The following is a 22,462-nucleotide window of genomic DNA, read 5'->3' as shown; positions in this document are numbered from 1 at the left end:
CATACCTCATTTGCATAGTTCGGCCCATGGATGACTGCCTTGCCGCTTGTCTTCCAATGAACTAAGACGCTGTCTGCATCCTTCATTAGCATAAAAGCTCTATAAGTAGCAGAGATTCGCTTTCTACTTTCATTTTACTTCGTGTGTTCTGAGGCTTGAAAATGCCTGAACCCGCCAAGTCGGCCCCGGCCCCGAAGAAGGGCTCCAAGAAGGCGGTGACCAAGGCGCAGAAGAAGGACGGCAAGAAGCGCAAGCGCAGCCGCAAGGAGAGCTACTCGGTGTACGTGTACAAGGTGCTGAAGCAGGTGCACCCCGACACGGGCATCTCGTCCAAGGCCATGGGCATCATGAACTCGTTCGTCAACGACATCTTCGAGCGCATCGCGGGCGAGGCGTCCCGCCTGGCGCATTACAACAAGCGCTCGACCATCACGTCGCGGGAGATCCAGACGGCCGTGCGCCTGCTGCTGCCCGGGGAGCTGGCCAAGCACGCCGTGTCCGAGGGCACCAAGGCCGTCACCAAGTACACCAGCTCCAAGTAAAATTGACAAGTAAGCCTCTTGTGATCCCAACCCCAAAGGCTCTTTTCAGAGCCACCCACATGTCCACTAAGAGAGCTGTAATCCAACCCTTAAATTTTGCATGGTGAGGTTGGGGCCAAGTATCCTACCTTAATTAGAAAGTCATTACATGGGGAGGAATTTCTAGCTTCTCTTAATGGTACCATGGCAGTACTGAGCGCAAGTTAATGTTAATATCCTATTACTCTATGCTCTTGGGGGTCATCTCCGTGAAAACCCATGCTGTTTTGAGTCTCCATGCTCAGTCTGCCATAATTGGTCTGATGCACCTGAGCTTAGGAATTTGTGATCTTTATAGGTGGCTTATGTTAAGCGGTTAGCATCGACCTACTGCTTTATTAGACTCCTCAAAATTGCTGGGTAACTTGTCTCCAAGGGAGGCTGAACTGAAGGCAAGTACTAGGGGTGGAGAAACGAGGTGGGAGGATAGGAAGGACGTCTTTGAACTTGGCATACTCAAAACCTTCCAGTAGAGAACTTTCACTGAACAGATATGGCAGGCTGGGAAATTACGGTTTAAGCACTTTACTCATGAACTTTGCTCCAGGCAAAGATTTTAAGGTGAAAGATGCACTTTCTCCCTTTGTCTTACCCAGGTCTAGAACACATTTCAGTACTTAAGAGGAGTGAAGTTTGTTTTTTCCATTAAAAACATGGGAAAATACAGGGAATAAATTTTGTTTCAAAAGAACATAAAGACTTGTACAATTTTGGATAAAACCTTATGTGATGTAGATTACCAAGTTACTTAACATAAGGTCCTCATGATCTTAAGCCTGCAGTTTTCATTAACACTTGGGAAGAATTCTGAAGGCCTGCCTGGCCCTAGACAGGCTTCCACTGGAGCACAGCCCTGGTTGCTAACTTGGAAGCCTTTTGACCTGGTTAGGGTGGAAGTGCAAATGCAGGACAGTTGCAGGTGTTTGTCATACTAGCTCCTCAGCCAAACTCTAAGGTTTCCGGAGTCCTTCAAAAACTGAAATTGGATTTTTTTTTTTTTATCCTTATGTGCTTAGTGAACCTGCTCAAGGACTGATGGTCCAATTCAGACTGACCTGCCACCTAATCACGTTACCCCAAAAATGTGCAGATTCACTATTACCAGGCTGACTACAAGGTTTTGGGTTTTTGTTTGGTTGTTTCCTTTTGTTTTCCTTCTCTTCTCCCCCTTTTCTCTTATATAAATTCTGGTTTGCCTCTGTTGGGTGGAATAATTCTATAGCTTGTTCTCCCTTCTATACAAGTGAAGGGCAGGCTAATCATTAACTACTTGGCCATTTATTTCTGAAGATTTCACCAAGACATTGTTTACCTAAGTCCTGCCATAGGAATCAATAGAAATGTGTGACCTGGAGAAGTTCCTTGTCCAGCCCTGGGCTGTTTGAGTTTTATGCTGATCTGCCTTTGGCTCTTGCATGCTGAAATGTATTCTTGCCCAAATTTGTTTCTTATTTTGGCTCTTATTCTGAGTGCACTCTGTCAATTGGTGACACATTAAAATGGTTTTATGTCAGATCATGAAGCGGTTACTTAGTGCCCGAGGACAGACGATCTGAAGTCTACGGCATTTGTTAATATTTTCTGGGTTGTTTGTGTTTGTCTGGGGATTCTGGTATTCTCTGGCATTTGAGAACACATGAACAGGAAGTTGGTGTTTTTCTTTCTGGCCTTTAATGTGATCCACAGGGTTTGGTGTTTTGTGTTTGTATGCTGTGGGTTCCTGAAATGAAAGATAAGAGTCTCATTCCTCCTTTCAAAATGGTCTTTTCTTGTGTTTACTTATTATGTGTCCAAATAGTTGTCCGTATCTGCAAAAATAGGATTTCTGCTTCAAAGATAATACAAATGTAAAATGGCAATCTGGTAATAACTTTTGACTTTAAGAAAGTGTTTAGGACTTACAGGAGACTAATGACAAGAGAGAAAACCAGTTAAACCAAATCTCCAGCCTGCAGACGCCTGTCTCTTGCTCTGCAGAAGTCTCTAAAGTGTATGCTTCAATAATGCCATGTCCCTTCAGGCTCTTTAAGTAAGGTTAGAGAGAAGTGAGAAGAAACATGGTATTATAAATCAGATTACTGACTCAGACAAAAAGAGAAGGCTTCCAATACCCTTATAAAACAAACATTTAAGTTACTAAATCTTAATGTGTTTATTGTGAGAGCTAGGGCACTGGAAAGTAGAATTTCCTACAGAACTTAAAGAATTTACTCATGTTCTCAACAATGGTGTTTGCTGAGAGATCTCTGATCTTAATTACATTTGTTTCTTTTTTTTTTAAGATTTTTATTTATTTATTTGAGAAAGAGAGCATGAGCAGGGGGGAGGGCAGAGGGAGAAGCAGATGTCCCGTGGAGCAGGAAGCCAGTCATCGTGGGGACTCAATCCCAGGGCCCTGTGATCATGACCTGAGCTGAAGGCAGATGCTTAACCGACTGAGCCACCCAGGTGCCCAATTACATTTGTTTCTTAATTACTCTTTTTTTTTCTTAACTGATCAACATACTTAAATCTGTGGCTCTAGTTTTGTTGTAGGAAAGACATTAAGGTTCGAAGCCGATGGCCAAGAAAGAATTCTTGAGACGTCTTTGGTGCAAAAGGGTGGTTTTATTAAAGCACAGGGACAGGACCCGTGGGCAGAAAGAGCCTCGCTGGGGTCATGAGGAGTGGCCCATTGTATACTTTCAAGTTGGGAGGGGGTTAGGGATAGTAAGTCTCTAAGGAACTTTGGAAGCAAGGTTTCCAGGACCTTGAGGGGGCTAGCTATTGTTGGGAAAAGGTCATTTATTACCCTCTAATAGAACCTTAGTCATGAGACCCTTCAGATGTATATCGGTGGGCCATATGCTTGGGGGACGATTGCCAACACGTATCTTGCCGGGTAGAGATAAAGGAAGTTTCCAGAAGAATTTTTATATGTTAAAGTAGGCTTCCAGGACCCTGGGGTGGAGGGTTCGGGCTAGGATTGCCTTTGCCCTTAGCAAAGCATTAACGTCGAGGCAGCTGAGTCCCTAGAGGAAGGTCTCTCTGCCTGTTTCTAGGACTTGTCAGTGGGCTGTAGATAGTAAGGAAATTTAATAATTTTTCTTCTGCCTTTGTTTCCCACATCAGTTTTACCTACTTTAAATTTTATTCTGGTTTCACAATTAACTCCTCTAACTTGCACAATGATTGAGAATATTTTCTGTTTTATGAATACAAATAATTTTGAGCAAGTCGTCCACTCTACCTCAGCAGGAAACTAGTAAGTTATAATGTAAACTAAAATTTTAAATGGCTTATGTAAAGACTAAAAAACACAATTTAAAGTAAAAGAAACTAAGAGCTAGAGAGTATCATGCTAAGCAATATAAGTCAGTAAGAGAAAGACATTTATCATATGATTTCACTCATGTGTGGAATTTGAGAAACAAAACAAAGGATCATAGGTGAAAAACAGAGAGAGGAAAACCTCTTAACTCTAGAGAACAAACTGATGGTCACCAGAGGGGAGGTGGGTGGGGGCATGGGTTAAATAGGTGATGGGGATGAAGGAGGGCACTTGCTGTGATGAGCACTGGATGATGTATGGAAGGGTTGAATCACCATATTACACCCGTGAAACTAATATTACACTGTATGTTAATTAACTTGAATTTAAATAAAAACTTAAAAAAAAAAAAGAGAGAGAAACTCAAATCAAAATAAAACTTCTCTTGATGCTTTAAATGTGCTTCCTCTTTAAATTGTAACTCCGAGAAAACAGGAAAGTTTAACTGTGAATGTAATTAGTGGTTTTAGTTAACAGGTTATAGGATAAGAAACAAAACAGAACTTCTCTATTATTTTTGAACAACTTAAAATTTTTAGTTCATGATATGTAGTTTTATAGGAATAAACCACATATTTTTAATTAAGATAACTTTTTGGATAAATTCACTGGCTTACTAATCTTGTTTTAAAAATGGCTTTATGTCTTTTTCTTTGTTATTGTCATGATGTAAGAATAATGTTAGCACGATATTCTAGTTCACACAAGTCTGGGGTTTATTTTCTTAAAAAAAGAAGAAAACAACCCGAATTAATTTGAATTTACTAAACTTCTTCCACTAGGTTGACTGGTTAGAAGAGTTAAAATCATTTTATTTAAAATTATACATCTGTAAATTATGCATTGAGCTAAATTAAATCACAATAGATAATGTCATTTTTAAAACAGTTCGATGTTTATAACGTTGCATACAAATCACAAAAAAATGTGTCAGCTTAAATGCTGAATTCATAATCTATAGATAACCCTAAGAATTTAGATGAATATTAAATTGAGTACATTAATGCCTAATCTTTGGATACCTGGACAATTTCTCAATTAGAGGGTACAAAATATGCATCCCTAAAAACAATTTGATCTGGGGCGCCTGGGTGGCTCAGTTGGTTAAGCGACTGCCTTCAGCTCAGGTCATGGTCCTGGAGTCCCGGGATCGAGTCCCGCATCGGGCTCCCTGCTCAGCGGGGAGTCTGCTTCTCCCTCTGACCCTCCTCCCTCTCATGCTCTCTGTCTCTCGTTCTCTCTCTCTCAAATAAATAAATAAAATCTAAAAAAAAAAAAAAAAAAAAAATTTGATCTGTGCAAGGCTTATATTTTTACACAGTTTAGAATGATGCTAGATTAACAAGTTAGAGAACATGTAGATGCCTTAGGAGAATGGAATTAGATGTGTTCGTTTTTGCCACTTTAAATGTGTAAAAGCGAATGTAATGTGTATGCGTGGCCCAGAGGCCCTGGCGGGTTGGGACTGCTTCCAGTTTCCTCAGGCCTATGAGGGAACACAATCGCCTGCTTCTTCTAAGGGCTGTTGTTAACACATACAGTTTTGGTCCTATTAATTATTATAGCTTCAGAGAAACACAGATATGCATACAAGGTAATGGATGTGTTTAGTCTGTTCATTTATTAGGAAGTTGTTATAGTTTGTTAATGAAGTAAATTCAGTGTGATATGTGTTATTTTATTTATGCTGCTTAGTTAAATATACTTTAGAAGTGAAGTCAATGGCTTTGAATTTATCATTCTATGAATTTATTATTTTATTTATCTGTGGTTTTGTTTGTGTATATCTAAACACATGCACAGAAAGACTTACTAGGGTTGGTTAAAAAACAAACAAAAAACACTATAAGGAAGAGAAAAATTCAGGATTCACATGGACTTTCAATATATTTTTTGCCTTTGCCAAGCTTGAAATAATTTCTAACAAGTGCTTTACCTCACCTCAAAGAATTTGCTGCCATCGCTTTATGGGTGTTTTACATTTCACTCTAAAATACGACTGCGGCCAGTTTCTTGTTTTTATATACCTATGATTTGTGTTTACATCTTAGTGTAATAACCAGCTTTCTCTGACATTGTTTTTCTTTTTTTTTTTTTACCTATCGTAGATTCAGCTCTAAATACAAAATAGTAAAACCATTAAGATATCTTTTACACCAAAAAATATCTCTGGGCCTTCCTTGATAGTCATTGGGTAACCAACAATTTATCCCCACAACTTCAAGAAAGGAAGGATGATAAATTCATTAGGTGTATTTGGTATTTTTCAAATATTGATTGCCAAATCACTGCTCAGTCTGCTTTTTATATAATTCTTAAAATTTCCAATCTAAATCCAGCTTTCCAACTTCCTTCTGATAAGAGTAAATCCCATAAATTTTTTTAAAATTTAAATTCAATTAATTAACATAATAGTGTATTATTGGTTTCAGAGGTAGAGTTCAGTGATTCATCAGTCTTATATAATATCCAGTACTCATTATGCCTCGTGCCCTTCTTAATGTCTATCACCCAGTTACCCCATCCCCCCACTCCCCGCCCCTCCAGCAACCCTCAGTTTGTTTCCTATGATTAAGAATCTCTTATGGTTTGTCTCCCTCTCTGATTTCGTCTTGTTTTATTTTTTTCCTCTTCCCCATGATCCTCTGTTTTGTTTCTTAAATTCCACATATAAGTGAGATCATATGATAGTTGTCTTTCTCTGATTGACTTATTTCGCTTAGCATAACACCCTCTAGTTCCATCCACGTGGTTGCAAATTAAATCCCATAACTTTTTTTTTTTTCTTTTTTTAAAGATTTTATTTATTTTTTTGACAGAGACATAGCGAGAGCAGGAACACAAGCAGGGGGAGTGGGAGAGGGAGAAGCAGGCTTCCCGCCGAGCAGGGAGCCCGATGTGGGACTCGATCCCAGGACACCGGGATCATGACCTGAGCCGAAGGCAGACGCTTAACGACTGAGCCACCCAGGTGCCCAAATCCCATAACTTTTTAACAACTGTTCTCACACTAAGCTTGTTTTGTGCCAGTTTGTCTGATGTTCCACACTCATTACAACCTTGACATATTATTTGGTAATTAATTGTCCCTGAAGAATAATCCAAGTAGATTTTTACTGTTATGTTTTAACTTTAACTATTCTCTATAACCAATAACTCAGTCTATGTAATAGGTCAGATATGAGAATGTCACTTTGCTCAGAGCTCAAGGGTTGACATATTTACTTATAGTAGATATGCCTGGCGGTTGGTTGTTCATTTGTTTTCACTTGTATGGAAACAAAGGAGTTTTCTAACTTGTTCAGACCGCTCAGTCAATATTGGGGCAGGAGTCAGGAGAGGGTAATTACTCACGAGAGGAAAAGGAGCAACCAAAGAACAACTGAGTAGTTAAAATTAAACCTAATGCTAAAGAAAATTCCCCAACTGCAATGCAAAAAACAGCCTTTCAAGGTTTCCTCACCATCAGTACTATAACAATTGTCTAGTCTGATTTCTAAAAATAAAATCGTATATAACCAGCCTTTCGATAAAAATTGACTATCACAAATCTCTCATACGGCTTCTGTAGCTCAACCGTCTCCAGACTTTATAATCATGTAACAAAAAACTCCAGTGATAAACACCAACCAGTTCAAATTTTACAAATATGTTGATTAGCCCCAAGACTGGACAAGTGATTGAATCTTGCGTTATCTATAATCAGTATAAATTTCAAAACTATAAAGGTAGGGCAGGGCTTCAAATCACACCTCAAGAACCACGTGAACACATCAATTTCATGTTATTGTTAAAACATATGGATTTTTTTCCCCACCTGGTAATACCTTTACTACTTGTAAATGATAAAACTGAGATCGTAGGTAAATTACTTTCAAAAATCTGTACAAAAGCATTCTTATTGGACAGATCACATCAGTCCATATCATCCCCTACCTGTTGAGAAGATAATAGAAGAGACTTTATAGTAAAATTTGCCCAAAATAACTTAAACTTACCATGCCAGTACTTTTACTCTTCATCCTAATAATCATGATAATGTGTCCATAACTAAAGATTCTCATAAATTCTTATCGTTTGAAATTGTACCAAAGGATCCACGTGACTTGGTTTTTAACATGTTTTGCTTTGGGGCATTCTGATATTGTCAGATATTATCAATAACTAACGTTAGCCCCACTATCATAATTGAACAAATGGAAGCTACATTTGGAGAGAAGATGTCACCGGACACACTTCTATAAATTATACAATTAAAGACTATATTAAAATAGACTTCAAGAAGTGTCAACTTTAGGATGTGAGGGTGATCTGATAGTGACATCTGTCACTGCATTGATCACCAGGGTTGATCTGGCTGATCTGGCTGGGTGGGTGGGCGGATGTCCCCTTCCTCCCTCACTGCTCCATGTGCTGCACGCTCCGTGGAGGAGGACGACTCTGGATAGAGGAGGACCTTTCTCCGGTCAAGGGTATATGAGTAGCTGCGCTCCCCTGCTAGAATGTCCGGACAAGCTCTCAAGGTCCATTTGTAGGAGAACGTAGGGTAGTCAAGCTTCCAAGACTCCAGATGCATCCAAATGAGGCCCTGAATGTGGCAGTCTGCTTTCTAAAAAATTAAATAAATAAAATAAAATAAAATAAATGTCAATTTCATAGCAATGATGGAAAGGGCCATTTCCAGTACTTTTAACTAAAAATATTGCTTTTACACTGCAGGACAGATGGATATTTGATTCCCAAACACAGAATTTCACCACTTGGATATACATTCTCATTGGAAACACAATCCTGAGACTCATTAAAAGTTCTCCAGAATTCTGGAAGTAGGAAGCTTTCTCTTAAGTTTCTACAAATCAAGATGAGATCTAGAGTAGACCACTTCTTCCTTCTTTTTCCTCCCATGTTGCTGTTTTGTCTTTTTCTCCATTATCAGTCTTTCCAATGATTAGATTTTGGATTTGGTCTTCCCCAGTATTAAATAAAATAAAATAAAATAAAATAAAATAAAATAAAATAAATTAAATTCCTCAGAGCCTAGATCTTTACACCTTGACTAAAATTTCCTAAACAAGAATGGGTGCTACATGGTTTATTTCTGACTACGGCTCAAATTACAATTGAAACAATAATTAGGAAAAATAATACTTGTTTAACTAAAATACATCAAAATGATCTTTGAGAACTATTCTTCTACATAAGACATGCCAATTAAATACTTGGAGACTATATGGACTTCAAATACTTCTTATTATATTTGTGATTGCCCTCATACCTTTTTTGACCAAAGTGGGGGAGTTGAGAAATTCCAATGGCAGAGATGGTGAAGATATCACCTACCCAAGATGGAAGTGCGGACTGAGGGTTGGAAGAATATATTATGCAGAGGCAGCCTGTCACATACTCCACAGACAACCTTGAGAGTTTCTAAAGAATCACTTATTATTTTCTTTGAAAGTCCTCTTTAATCTATGTTAGAACAGATTGTCCATACTAAAAATAATGCACACACATGACATCCCTTTCTTATTCTGCAGGCTTTTTCTCCCCTCTGTTATACAATCACCTTTTTTTGACTTCGTTGGATGAAATCTATCTATTGCTTGGCATACCTGCACACAAGAAAACAGTGTGCTAATAATTAACTACATGTCTTTGAGTTACTGTTTGACAAACCTACCACTCTGAGCCTGTAGGGTGGTAATAATTACTTACCCATGAAAATGGGGCGAGGAGTAAATGAAACCGCAAATATAAAATACTTGTCCCAGAAACGGTATCATGCCAGTAAAATGGCTCCATGATGGAAAAAGTGTTGTCTCTAGAGACGGAACCTCCGAGTTTGACCCCCAGCTCACTACTTCTTAGCTGTGAGACTGAGGCAAGTCCATGTTTCATCTCTGTGTGCCTCAGTGTCCTCATTTATGTCTTGAGGATGATGGTAACAGCACCTATCTTCTAGATATTTGTGAAGATTAAAGATCTTTAATGCATAGAAAGCACTTTGAAGAGTGACTGGTGCAGGGTAGGTGCTCAGTGTCTGCTGATATTTGATAAGTTTCATTTATAACCTTCCTTCTACCCTTAGGCCCTAAGGCAGCTGATGACTGAAGATCTTGGTAAAAGCCGGTTCTTTCATAAGTCATGGGAATTTCACAAGTGATTTGATATAAAAAGAATGCCGACTGGGGCGCCTGGGTGGCTCAGTCGGTTAAGCAATGGACTCTTGGTTTTGGCTCAGGCTGTGATCTCACGGGTCTTGGAATCCAGCCCCACCCCATCTCAGTGCTCAGCAGGTAGTCTGCTTGAGGTTCTCTCCCTCTGCCCCTCCCCCCACTCGTGTGTGTGTGTGTGTGTGTGTGTGTGTGTGTGTGTGTGTGTCTTTCTCTAAAATTAACATATACATCTTAAAAAAAAATGACAACTGATTCCACTGTGTTTACCTTGGTCCAACAGATTGAAAGAAAATGCATTTTTTCCCCAACATATTTAATTACCTCCCTAGGCATATTCCTAAGGGCATAAAGAACCATAGCTCCATTTGTCTTGAGTCTTCCAGATTTGGAAGAGTGCATGGATTCCACGCTTTGCTAAGCAGTACCAGCAGTCCTCAATTAAAAGGCATTAAATATTAGTTTTTCCAAACTCACCCCGCGCCATCCAGGATGACTAAGCATAAAAATAAATTGGGCCAACTACACATCTGCCTGTGACCTTTCCTGCAAGACATTCTAGGCTCTGATGAAATTTTTCTGGACTCTGACAATCAACTTGACATATCATCAAGTGCCCTGGGTTCATTACAATTTAGGAAAGAGAGTAAATTTGGAAAAGGAGTTACTTTCTTACTCTCCCACCACAGTTTTGAGGGGGGAAAAGTAAGGCTTTGGTTGGTTCAGTTTGAAGACTTACGTGGCTTTATCATCCCATAAGCAATTTGTATGGTACTTACTAGGAAGGCCTGTTTCATCTTGCTTTGGTTCTTCTTGGTATTAGATCTCCCAGCTGAAAAACTGGGGCTCCTGGGTGGCTCAGTCGGCTAAGCATCCAACTCTTGATCTCAGCTCAGGTCTTGATCTCAGGGTCGTGAATTCAAGCCCCACATTGGGCTCCACACCCAGCATGGAGCCTACTTAAAAAAAGTTTTTTTTAAATATATATAAATATTGAAAATTAAAATATGCCCCTTTTACTGTTGGACTTGCTTAAACTTGGGGTGATAGATATTGAGTACTAGGTTTAAAAACACACACACACATCTGGGCTTTAATGCACTGAACTAAATATTATTTTTTAAAGTTGAAAAAAATGGGGGCGCCTGGGTGGCTCAGTCGTTAAGCATCTGCCTTCGGCTCAGGTCATGATTCCAGGTCCTGGGATCGAGCCCCGCATCGGGCTCCCTGCTCCGCGGGAAGCCTGCTTCTCCCTCTCCCACTCCCCCTGCTTGTGTTCCGTCTCTCGCTGTCTCGCTCTCTCTGTCAAATAAATAAATAAAATCTTTAAAAAAATAAAATAAAATAAAGTTGAAAAAATGAATACAATCGTTTGTTTAAGAATTGGACAGAGGGGCACCCAGGTAGCTCCATCAGTTAAACTACCCACTCAGTTTTGGCTCAGGTCACGATCTCGGGGTCGTGGGATCGAGCCCTGTCTCGGGCTCCATGCTGAGCTCAGAGTCAGCTGGGACTCTCTCTCCCTCTCCCTCTGCCCATCCCCCTGACTCCCATGTTCTCACTCTCTAAAAAAAATAAATAAATCTTAAAAAAAAAAAAAGAATTGGACAGATGCAGGCTTTCAGTCCATGAATGGAAGGAAACCTGCCGGCCTCGAGGGCAGGTGAGAGACAGCTGGTAGGCATCAGGGTCAGTGTTTGGGGAGAGTGCTCGGGGGTCTTGACTCTAAGGGTCAGAGATAGAATTTTGCCCAGTGAGTTCTAGACATAAATAAGCCTGAGTGGATTGGAAATTTTTTTCCCTATATTCTAAAATATACATATATTTTATAGCAGTTTTAGGTGTACAACAAAATTGAGAGGGAGGCACAGATTTCTCATATATCCCTATCCCCACACATGCAGAACCTCCCACATTAGCAACATCACTCACCAAAATGGTCCTTTTTTTTTTTTTTTTTTTTGTACCAAGGATGAACCTACGCTGACACATCACAATCACCCAAAGACCATAGTTTGCCATTGCGGTTCACTCTTGGTGTTGTACATTCTCTGGGTTGGGACAAATGTATAATGACAGATACCCATCGTTATAATAGCACACAGTGTTTTTTCACTGCCCTAAAATGATCAGAAATTTTAATCAACTGGAAATGAGGGGAAGCGTTGGTGGGACCTCCATCTTGCTAGCGTGTGAACTGGGACATTGTGGCTGGTCTGGAATGGGCCTGAAGGAGCTACTTATCTTGCCTTCAGGATTCTCCGAATCCATGAAACACACTTTGACAAGTGCTTTCCCTGCCCAGTATCTGGGACCTCCTTCTCCCCCCGTTTTTTGTGTTCCGGATTGCAGTGGATTTACACACACCCTGCTTTCTTGGTTCTCTGCCCCCCCACCAAATACGCTGGACCTCCATCTTTTGATTTTTTTCCCCTCCTTTTGCCTAGCAAATCCCTACTCATTATCATCCCAAAGACATCTTCTGGCCCCTCGCCTCCCTGGGACCACCCCTCCTAATTGTTCAGTGTGCTCCTTGCTCCGTTCGCAATTAATTGTTACTCCTTGTCTAGCTGTCATGTCCAATAGGCTCTGAGCTCTGATTTGGTCACCATGGTATCCCCAGGGGCTGACACTGGGCCGGGCACATAGTCAGTACACAGAAATGATGGGATGAATCAATTCCTTCAATAATTGTTTTGAATGCCTACCGTGTGCCAAGTTCACGTGTGCATATATCATCGAACAAAATCACAAAATCCCTTCCCTCAGGGAATTAGGACTCTAAGGAAGGTAAGAGTGGAAAACATAATGAATAATGAAAATATCTGGTCTGTTGGAAGGCGAGTGTCATGGAGAAAAAAACCCAAAAGCAAAAGAGCAGGATTAAAGCAGTGAGGACGACGAGGAGGGACCAGCACGACGATGAGCCAGGAATGAAATTCTGAGCAGGCGGCCCCAGTGGGCACGGGGCTTGAAGGAGCCAGCGTGTGGGGTGGGAGCTCTAATGCCCAACCTTTGCTGGGGCATAAGAGTTGCTAATCATTGACTAGGAGACCGGATCTAGGATCAAGGTGCTACTATGAAGAGCAATGTTGAGTCCGCTTCACTAGACAAGCCTCAGGTCAAAGCAAGGTCTGTGATACTTTCTCTTCTATGAAGCAGATCCCCAGAACTTAGTGGCTCGCCACGACAGAAGGTTCTCAGTCCATTACACGATGTCCTATAATGTGCGGTCACCACGAGGCGATGGGGCGTGGCTCCATGTCTTTCAGGGACGGTTCCTTCCAGCTTGTGCCTTGGAGAGCCACGGGTCTTAGAGATCTCTGCTGGAGCCTCGACTTCCGGCCCGCAGCTAGAAGAACGAGGGTTTCGTGGGCCCGGCCTGGAAGGGACACAACACACATCATCCTGTCCACAGTGTTTTGACCAGGACTCAGTCTCAGCAGCACTGACCTGCCAGGGAAAGAGGAAAATGCAGGCTGGCCGTGTGGGCAGGCAGGAAAAGAGCTGACGGATGCAGAGCAAGCAAGCTCTCGTGAGTCCTAAGACCCAGTCCCTTTCCGTGCCCTCTCTCCCACCCCTGCCCCACTTCCTCTTGCCCTTCTGTCCCTTCTAGAGGCCCCACAATGGCTTTTCATCAGTCAGTGACAACGTCCAGCCCAGAGAGACTGAGGACAGTCTTGGGGCGGCATAAGGAGGGGAAGTCTTCCTTTTCTGCCCCGGCCCTGAAGGACCGTCCTCTGGCTCTGTTCCTCCACCTTCAGCAACTGTCCCCTTGGAAAGGGACAACTCACTGCTGTCTTGGAGCTTACATCTTGGCTGGAGAAGACAGACAACAAAAGGTAGTTATCACTACCTTTTATACTATTATATAGAATGCGAGAAGGGATTAAGCGCTCCAGGGAGGTACAAAGTACAGCAGGACAAGGCAGGTCAGGGTGGCAGTAAATGTAATTTTTATATTTTCACGAATTAAAACACTTACTTTCACAATAGTTGCTAACACTGGGGCTGCATGAAGTGTGTGCCAGGCACCATTCTACATGTTTACTCTATTCACTCAGTGAATTCCCAAATGATAACATGTTAGCCGGAAAGCAGACAGGGCTGAAGCCCTTGGAGGAAGAGCCAGGAATGAAGGAACGCAGAGAAATCAACGCCCTGCTGTTCCACCTGCGGAGCGTTCCGAGTACCTGTCCCTCCTTCTCTGCTACCGTTGTCAGTGTCTTCATTCGGGTGTGAGCTTATGAGGGCACGTGTGAGTGTGAGCACACAGGGGGCGAGCACAGGCCTTACATCTGGGGCTTTTCCGCGGTGTTTAGGACAACCTGTGCCGCTTGCCATTGTTAAGACCCTACATTTGAAGCGACTGTGAGTCTGCGAAACGCGTTATGGGGACATCAGGGGTCACATCTTGAGTCGGTGGTTTGTGGGGTGGCTAGTGGGGGAGACTGCCCCTCGCCAGCTAAAGAGAGAGGACCGCCTCCCCCTTGCCCGCCCCACCACTACCAGTAGGCTCTGCTTCAGGCAAATCTTTCTCAGAACCTACCCGAATATGAGTGCGTTGCACTTTTATAAGTACATACAAAACATGCAGCACGAATCTCTGTCTTTGTGAAGTGAAATGATCACCGGGGCGTTAGTTGTGTCAAGCGTGGGTTATAATTATGAGTCCTGAGATTAACCAGGCAGGCAACACTTGCCACAGAGACTCGTATCTCCCCACCCAAGTAACGGGTCAGTCCTCACGTAGAAAAGAGAAGTCCCTGCGTACCTTTTCCTACATGGGACTTGGACACCTGCAGAGGATAAAATCAGGTTTGCCTTTGTTTGCTTGACAAGAGGAGGAGGAAAAGTGCATTTTATAACACCCCAGAAACAGACTAAGCATTTATTTGGGTACATTTCCATCAGGTATGTTTCATTTAACTTATTTAAAATCTCATGGGGGATGACTTCATCTGTTAGCAGCCTGGAGGGATGAACAGCTGGGAGAAGGGTGGCTTCTGGGAACAGTTTCAGCTGGTCCATGTAGGAATAACAAGCTGGAACTCTAACCTGTGGTCATACAAGGACCTTCCTCGCAGTTCGAGCTGTAGCTCACCCCAAGCACCCCGCCTTAGACAATGCCCACTACCTGGTCTTTGTCACTGTGTCTCCTTTGTGAAAAGCCCTAACCTGATGAATTCTTACTCGCCCTTCAAGACTTAGCTCAGGGGCTCCTGGGTGGCTCAGTCGGTTAAGCGTCTGCCTTCAGCTCAGGTCATGATCCCAGGGTCTTGGGTTTGAGGCCCCGAGTAGGGCTCCCTGCCTGATGGCGACTGTTCATCCCTCCCTTTGCCCCTCCCCCTGCTCTGTGCATGCACTCTCTCTCTCTGTCTCTCAAATAAATAAATAAAATCTTAAAAAATAAAAGGACTTAGCTCAAATGTAACTTAAAGGACACTGGCTAGACCATATTCATCCTTTATTTAAGAGTATGCATAGACTCCAGTGCTAGAGGGTGTGAGTTTACTGCAGAGAGTCACCATCCAACAGCTGCGTCACCTGGGATACTCAACCTTCATTTTCTCATCTACACGGCGGAGAAGGATCACTGTAGGTCTTTCATAAGGTTGCCGCAAGATCAAATGCATTGGTATCTATAAAGTGCTTAGAACACTGCCTGGAGCAGAACAAGCCCCCAGTGAAATCAGCCTCCCCCATTATTGCTGTTGTTCTCAGAGTCAAGTCCAATATCAAGTATCTGGTGAATTATAGAAGTGAATTGATCAATCAATCTCTCTCTTTTCACAGCAGGAGCAGATGGGTTTTAGACATCTTTACCCACCACTGGTCACTGCTAAACACCATTGCAGCTCACACATTAAAACGCGAGTGACACCCTAAGAGGACAAATGGAAATATTTTTAACAATCATGGAAGGATCAGTAAGAACCTGGCTAAAATATTTTTTTTCTGAGTATAAAAATATTAAATGTTTATTGTAGAATTTTGTAAAAAGAGAAATATGTAAAGAAGAGAATTAAAAAACTCTTAGTATCTCCTTTTAATATGTATATGACAAATATGTATAGAATATGAATACATATGATACACCTATAATGCATATATGTATAGAATATGAATACATATGATACACCTATAATGCATATAAAAAGCATATTTAGGTATCATGCCATATATACACATAGATAATTTTCTAGGTAATACATGGATGTATCATTACCTACATAAATAGTCCTCTGTTATTAGCTATTTAGATTGAGATCCATTTTTTTTTAAATTTTTTTTCAAAGTTTTTAAAGTAATATCTACAAAAAAAAAAAAAAAAAAAAAAAATAAAGTAATATCTACACCCAGCATGGAGCTTGAACTCATGACCCTGAGATCAAGAGTTGCGTGGCCCTCCAACTGAGCCAGCCAGGCGCCCCCTGAGTTTCATTTTTATGCATTTGAGATCAAATAGATCACACATCTTTGTTTAAATATGTGATTATCTCTTTAAGATAGACTTCTAGAAGTAGAAATACTAAATCACAAGGTCACCACATTTTTTAAGGCCTTTTTTTTTTTAAGATTTTATTTATTTGACAGAGAGAGACAAGCGAGAGAGGGAACACAAGCAGGGGGAGTGGGAGAGGGAGACGGAGAAGCAGGCTTCCTGCAGAGCAGGGAGCCTGGCCCGGGACTCGATCCTAGGACCCAGGGATCATGACCCGAGCTGAAGGCAGACGCTTAACCACTGAGTCACCCAGGCGCCCCTTAAGGCTCTTAATATGTACATTGCCAAATTGCCATCCAGAAGGACCAGGCCCATTTATACTCCCAACATTTTATGAAAATCCCTGTTTTACAGCATGTATATTTATACTGAGAATTGCTTTAAAGCATCATTAACCTGACAGGCCAAAAAAATTTTTTTTTGAAATGCCATTTCCCTCATGGGACTTTTCCCCCATGTTTTCATTAGCTATGATCCCATAAGAAATGAACCGCTGCTGCCCATGATCACAATCATTCCTCGGAAGGCACCATATGTAGAATAAGTAGGCTCTGAGGTTAAGACCGAAAACTAGTATTTAGCAGGTGCTTCCTCTGCCCAGGACGGTGTTGGAATAATAAACTGCATTCGGCTGTGTGTGTAACTGAACCTACTTTTACCTACATTGTTTCTTACAAGCCTCCTAATGACTCCATGAGAAAGGTGTCTAATGTGGATTGAATTCTGTCCCCCCCAGAATTCATACATTGAGGCCCTAACTCCCAATGTGACTCTATCTGGAGATGGGCTTTAGTAGGTATTTGAGGTTTAAGAAGTTATAAAAGTGAGGTCCTAATCGAATTAGATTGGTGGGCTTGTAAGAAGAGGGAGTGGGAAAGATAGTTCTGGTACCTATGCAGCAGAGAAAGGTCATTGGAGGTCAGAGCCAGAAGGCAGCCATGTAGGCTAGGAAAAGTGCTCTCACCAGAATTTGGCCGTGCTGGCACCCTGATCTCAGGTTTCAAGTCTCCAGAGCTACGAGGAAATAAATTCCTATAGCCACCCAACCTATAGTACTTCATCTGCTAACCTGACCCAACGAAGACAGTGTCATCGCCGTGACTTACAGACAAGGAAAGCGAATAAGACTAGGAGAAACAAAGTGCTATTTGGCTACAATCACAAGAGTCAGAAACAGGCAAGGTTGGAAGCTCACCCAGTTGTCCTTATTCCACGGCCAGGGCTCCTCCATTCCACACGCAGACAGGAGCCTTGAAGGGTCAAGAGCCGCGTGTTTCCAGAACCAGTATTAGACTAAGACTTGTCACCAGAAGATGAATGTTTAATCTTAAATAAATATGCTCTGACTGCTCATTTATGAAAAATGTTGAATTTCCTGCAAAACTAAAATGCAAATTGTGTGCAAAACCATTTTGCCAACCCAGTGGAAAATGATATAAAGCCTAATGATATCCTTACAGCACTGGGGTTTGTATGTGTGATGAAGCAGGCTCTCAGATTGGTCCTAAAGTAGTGCCTCAGACAGGTGAATAAACCGGAAAGATATACTGTAAAATGTTTATTTATTTTTAAAAATATTTTTAAAGATTTATTTATTTATTTGAGAGAGAGGGATATGGAGGGAGGGTCTCAAGCAGACTCTGCACTGAACGTGGAACCCCATTTGGGGCTCAATCTCATGACCCTGAAATCACCACCAGAGTCAAAACCAAAATTCAGGCGCTCAACTGACTGAGCCACCCAGGCTCCCTAAAATGTTTATTTAAAAAAAAAATAAAGGAAACATAGGAGATAAAGGTGGAAATTAGATTGACTATATGTCCATCCATCCATTGAATGGGTCTGCCCAGATGAGCCCCTCCCACACACCAGGCAGTTGTGGAAGGATTCAGTACTGTGTACGGCAGACAAAAAATTCCAGGTCCATGAAGTTGGCATGCTCATGGAAAGGTATTATCCAGTGAATCAGTTACGAATGCACTGGGCTGCATTTCACAAAAATCCATATATAGTCGGTTAGCTAGAAAGAGATTTGTTTTTCCTTGTTAGCAGGAGAGCTCGGCTGGTCTGTCAGGGGCCACGGGGAGCTGCCAATGGTGCCCAAGTGTAGAGGTTTCTTCTAGCATCCTGTGCTCTCAGTCGTGCCGTTTTCATCCTCCATGTAGTTTTCAACCTCATGGTCCTCTTTAGCTCCTCTGGAAGGCGAATCTATGCTCCACACTGGAAGAAGAGGTAAGATCAAGGGTAGATAGGCATGTGCCATCTGAGTCAACCGGATTATTATTGGGAAATTAAAAAAAAAGACATCCTGCTTTTCTTCTGATGATTCCACATTCTGCATTAAAGTGCAACAGAAAACTCCCCCCAAGTTCTAATGCTTGTGTCTCCTTATTTTCAGAGACTGGCTCATTAGCATCCATGGAGCTTGAGAAAATCATTTCAGTCATCTAGCAATGAGCTGTTCATGGAAAAGTTTTGGATAGTCTATGTTGTTAGCGTTCTACGTGTGAGTCACAAATTAAGAAATGGCATGATATGAGTAGTGTCTTTGTTTACATACAAATAGCTAATAAGAGAGGTCAGAATGTCAGGAAGAACAGAAATAAGATTACCTGAATGGCTCCTCCAGCGGGTTTCCAGTTATGCAAATAGCTTTTCTTCCAAGCAGGCACTTCAGTGCTTTCTAATTAGACGGTGGTGGGTTTCTTTCCTCTGTCCTCTGAGAAGTTTCTAGAACTCCTTCGGAAGGTGTGCTGTTTCATAAGCAGGAGCAGAAACAGGCTGAACAAGTCATTCAGGTCCATCTGACTCAATTGAGGACACCTTCCCTGCTACCCTCTTTAAACAGAGATTTCTCCATCTTGAAACCCTGAGCAGATTATTGTTTTGGGCATTGATTTTGGCACCAAATAATTGTTGTCATTGCATATATTTAAATCTTATCTCCCAAATACAGAAAACAGTCATTTCTTTAGTTTGGAGACCAAGTAATACTTATTTCTTAATTTAAAAACTGTTGTTTTTATGTCCCTCAGCCCTGGAACAGCATCATACCTGCTCTTGATATTTAATACTTGATGATTTTAGAGACAACTTTTACAAACCATGGAATTGTACACATGCCCTTTCTACAAAGAAAACAAAATAATTACTCAATACCTGAGCAAGCAATCAATCAAAATAGAGTGATTCAAAAATGAAGAGATCAGCTGAAAAAGAGGTAAAGTTAAATGTGAAATAATGTTTGTTAAAGATAGATGAAACTATCTTTGAAACGAAGTTCAAAAATAGCTATTGAAAAAAGAACACACACATGAAAAAGGTTAACAGTTTTAAAAGGTAGGTCTAAATCTTAGATACTAGGAAAATCTAAGAAGCATGTAGGGTAGACATTCTGGTAAGTGAAAGTCTGCTAATCTCACTGAACATAGTGAAAATCTGTAGACGCCTTTATTTTACTCACACACACACATATATGGAGAAATTAGAGTAAACATTTTTTTTTTAAAACAACAGACCAGAGGGCACCCCCTTCGGGTCCCCTCCCTCCTCGGGAGCTTTGTACTATCACTTTGCTATCGCTCAATAAACCTTGCTTTGCTGCCCATCACTCTGTCTGGTCTACCTCTTCATTCTTCGAAGTGGTGTGACCAAGAACTGTGGGCACCGATGGAGAAAAATCCTGCAACACCTTGACCAAAGAGATTACAGATGTCCAGAAAAATAAGGTGTCCTGAGGTCACAGAGCCACACTAAGTACCTCCAATGTTTGCTCAGAGGAAAACAAGGAAGATGAATAGAGGTTCTGGAGGCCAATGTAACACCCACTTCAAATCTCAGCTCTGAGCATGAGACTCTTGATCTCAGGGTCATGAGTTTGAGCCCCATGTTGGGTGTAAAGATTACTAAAAAAATAAATGAATAAATAAACTTAAAAAATAAAAAAACAACAGACTAGAATGTTAAATTAATATTAAAAATGGGCTGTATGGTTTCCATATCATGAGAGAATAAATTTATTATAATTTTTTAAAGAAAACATTTCTTTTATTTTCTTTGCGACTGCTTCCCTTGCTTTACTATTCAGAAGTTAGAGAGGCCAGCAAAAGTTGATCTTAAGGAAATGTTTATGGCAGTATTATTTCAATAATGAAAGTTCAGAAGGTTGACTTTCCCACAATAGAAAATTTGCCAAAATAAGATTACAATATTTTGCTTCACACACACACACACACACACAAAGCTCTAAAAATGTAATTACATGAACATCAGTTCTAACATATTAAGAGGAAGAAAAAAATGACCTGACACAGGTGATGTCCATAACTAGCTAGAGCCTTTTGAAGCCAACCTCCTGCTTCCTAGCTCGAAGACTTTGGGTGAGTTTTATGACTTTTCTGTGATTCAGTTTCTTAACGACAAAATTAGTTTCTATACTTTTTCATTTTTTGAAGGGGAAAAACTTGGGATGATGATTGACACAGAGTAATAAGCACTGTGTGTGTGTGTGTGTGTGTGTGTGTGTGTGTGGTAGCTTTTAGATTTCCAATGCAAAGTATGAATCATGGTTCTTTGCCTGGATCTCAAATTATGGAATGTAAGAATTTTTTAAATTCTCCAATTCTTTGTTACTTTTAAAGCAATAGAATGATATGTTCTGTCAACCTATAGTTATAAGGATCAATCCACTTCACAACCTGACCTGTAAGCACAAGTACTCAGGGGTCACAGAGGGTCAGAAAAACCAAACACATGTTAAAACAGGGTCCTCGGTAAGATGCACCTGTAATCTCCCTTAGAAAGATTTTTCAAACTGAGGGTCACATTAGTGCATTAGTGCGTTGTGAAATCAATCCCATAGTTTGCAACCAGCATTAAAAAAATGAAATAGACTAGAATGTATCAGGATGCAAGCACTTAAGTTAGTATTGTTTTCTGAATTTTTGTTTCAGGTGTGTTTGTAAGCATGAGCCCATGAGTCAGAGAGGCAGAGAATTTGCTACCTCACTTTGCAACCAGAAATTGGAAAGTCTCATCATTTGATTTCCGCTTCAGAAATATTTCAAATGTAGACTCTCTCCTTTCCCACAGTGTCTCCTAAGGTGAAGCCCTTGCTGTTCTTCTGAGACTATTGCAACAGACTTCCAACTTCTGACATTGGGCCCTTTCCAATAATTATTTTTTATGTGAAAAATCTAAAATCAAGACAGCTACAAGAACAATACACAAATCCTCTCCTTAAAAACTTCAGGTCACTCCCCAGCCTGCAGAGCAACAAGCTTCTCATGCAGGCATTGGCGGGGGGGGGGGGGGAGAGGGGGTGATCTCCACACGATGGTCGTTTTGGGGTTTTCCTCTGCTGAAGCCTGGGCTTTGGCCGTACCGCGCTGCTCTCTCAACATTGTTCTGGAAGGTCTGGCCTTGATGAACAAATTCCTTTCTGGACCTCTTACGAAGGCAAGTCCGAGGACAAGCCCAAAAAAGCATCCATCCCAGACCTTGTTCCAATAACTCCTTCCCCGCAGCTTTGCAGGCGCATGGGCCAGCCCAGTCCCGCTGGAGATCTGGGGCTCTGGTTCCCACGGAGCTCTTCCTGCCTCCCGTTTTCGAGTTAATTCAAGCCACAGGGACTGAGGACAGGTTTAAGTCACAAACAACCCACATGCCTTGGAGATTACGGTTCATTAGATTGTGTTTGCCCAAATAAAGTCGTCCTCTGCAGTTTTTAGACAATCCTATAAGCATCTCCTAAGCACGCAGTGAGACATTTAAGAGATGTGTTACTTCCTTCACATACATAAATAATTTTCAATAAAAGTCAAAGTGTGAATAATTTATTTTCTCCACCGACTGGAAGCCAACCGTTTGGAAAACCACTCAGAAGAGCTGAGGT

General features: G+C 41.3%; 2 protein-coding genes across 5 annotated transcripts in view; both read left to right on the top strand.

Moving 5' to 3' along the window:
- LOC118548431 (histone H4) overlaps window positions 1–22,386 on the top strand; it is a 76,838-nt gene extending 54,452 nt beyond the window's left edge. The window contains exons 3-5 of the mRNA XM_078055779.1: window positions 15,861–15,994; window positions 19,605–19,789; window positions 21,522–22,386. The gene's annotated coding sequence lies outside the window, so the exon portion shown is untranslated. The remainder of the gene's footprint in view (window positions 1–15,860; window positions 15,995–19,604; window positions 19,790–21,521) is intronic.
- Window positions 81–22,386, top strand: H2BC4 (H2B clustered histone 4). 4 transcript variants are annotated; one of them, XR_013441470.1, is made up of 4 exons: window positions 81–551; window positions 15,861–15,994; window positions 19,605–19,789; window positions 21,522–22,386. XR_013441470.1 is itself a non-coding variant. In XM_078055776.1 (2 exons), the coding sequence occupies exon 1, from the start codon at window positions 162–164 to the stop codon at window positions 540–542; it is 381 nt and encodes a 126-aa protein (XP_077911902.1). In that variant the 5' UTR covers window positions 81–161; the 3' UTR covers window positions 543–551; window positions 21,522–22,386. The 4 variants fall into 4 exon arrangements, 2 of the variants coding, with proteins under 2 accessions (XP_077911902.1, XP_035968248.1); XR_013441471.1 differs by lacking the exon at window positions 15,861–15,994; XM_078055776.1 differs by lacking the exons at window positions 15,861–15,994; window positions 19,605–19,789.
- Window positions 22,387–22,462: the final 76 nt, after the last annotated feature.

This window comes from Halichoerus grypus, chromosome 9 (assembly GCF_964656455.1).
Source record: "Halichoerus grypus chromosome 9, mHalGry1.hap1.1, whole genome shotgun sequence".
Taxonomy (NCBI): domain Eukaryota; kingdom Metazoa; phylum Chordata; class Mammalia; order Carnivora; family Phocidae; genus Halichoerus; species Halichoerus grypus.
Note: the sequence above shows the minus strand (reverse complement) of the source record. Positions and strands in the feature narration are given on the sequence as shown.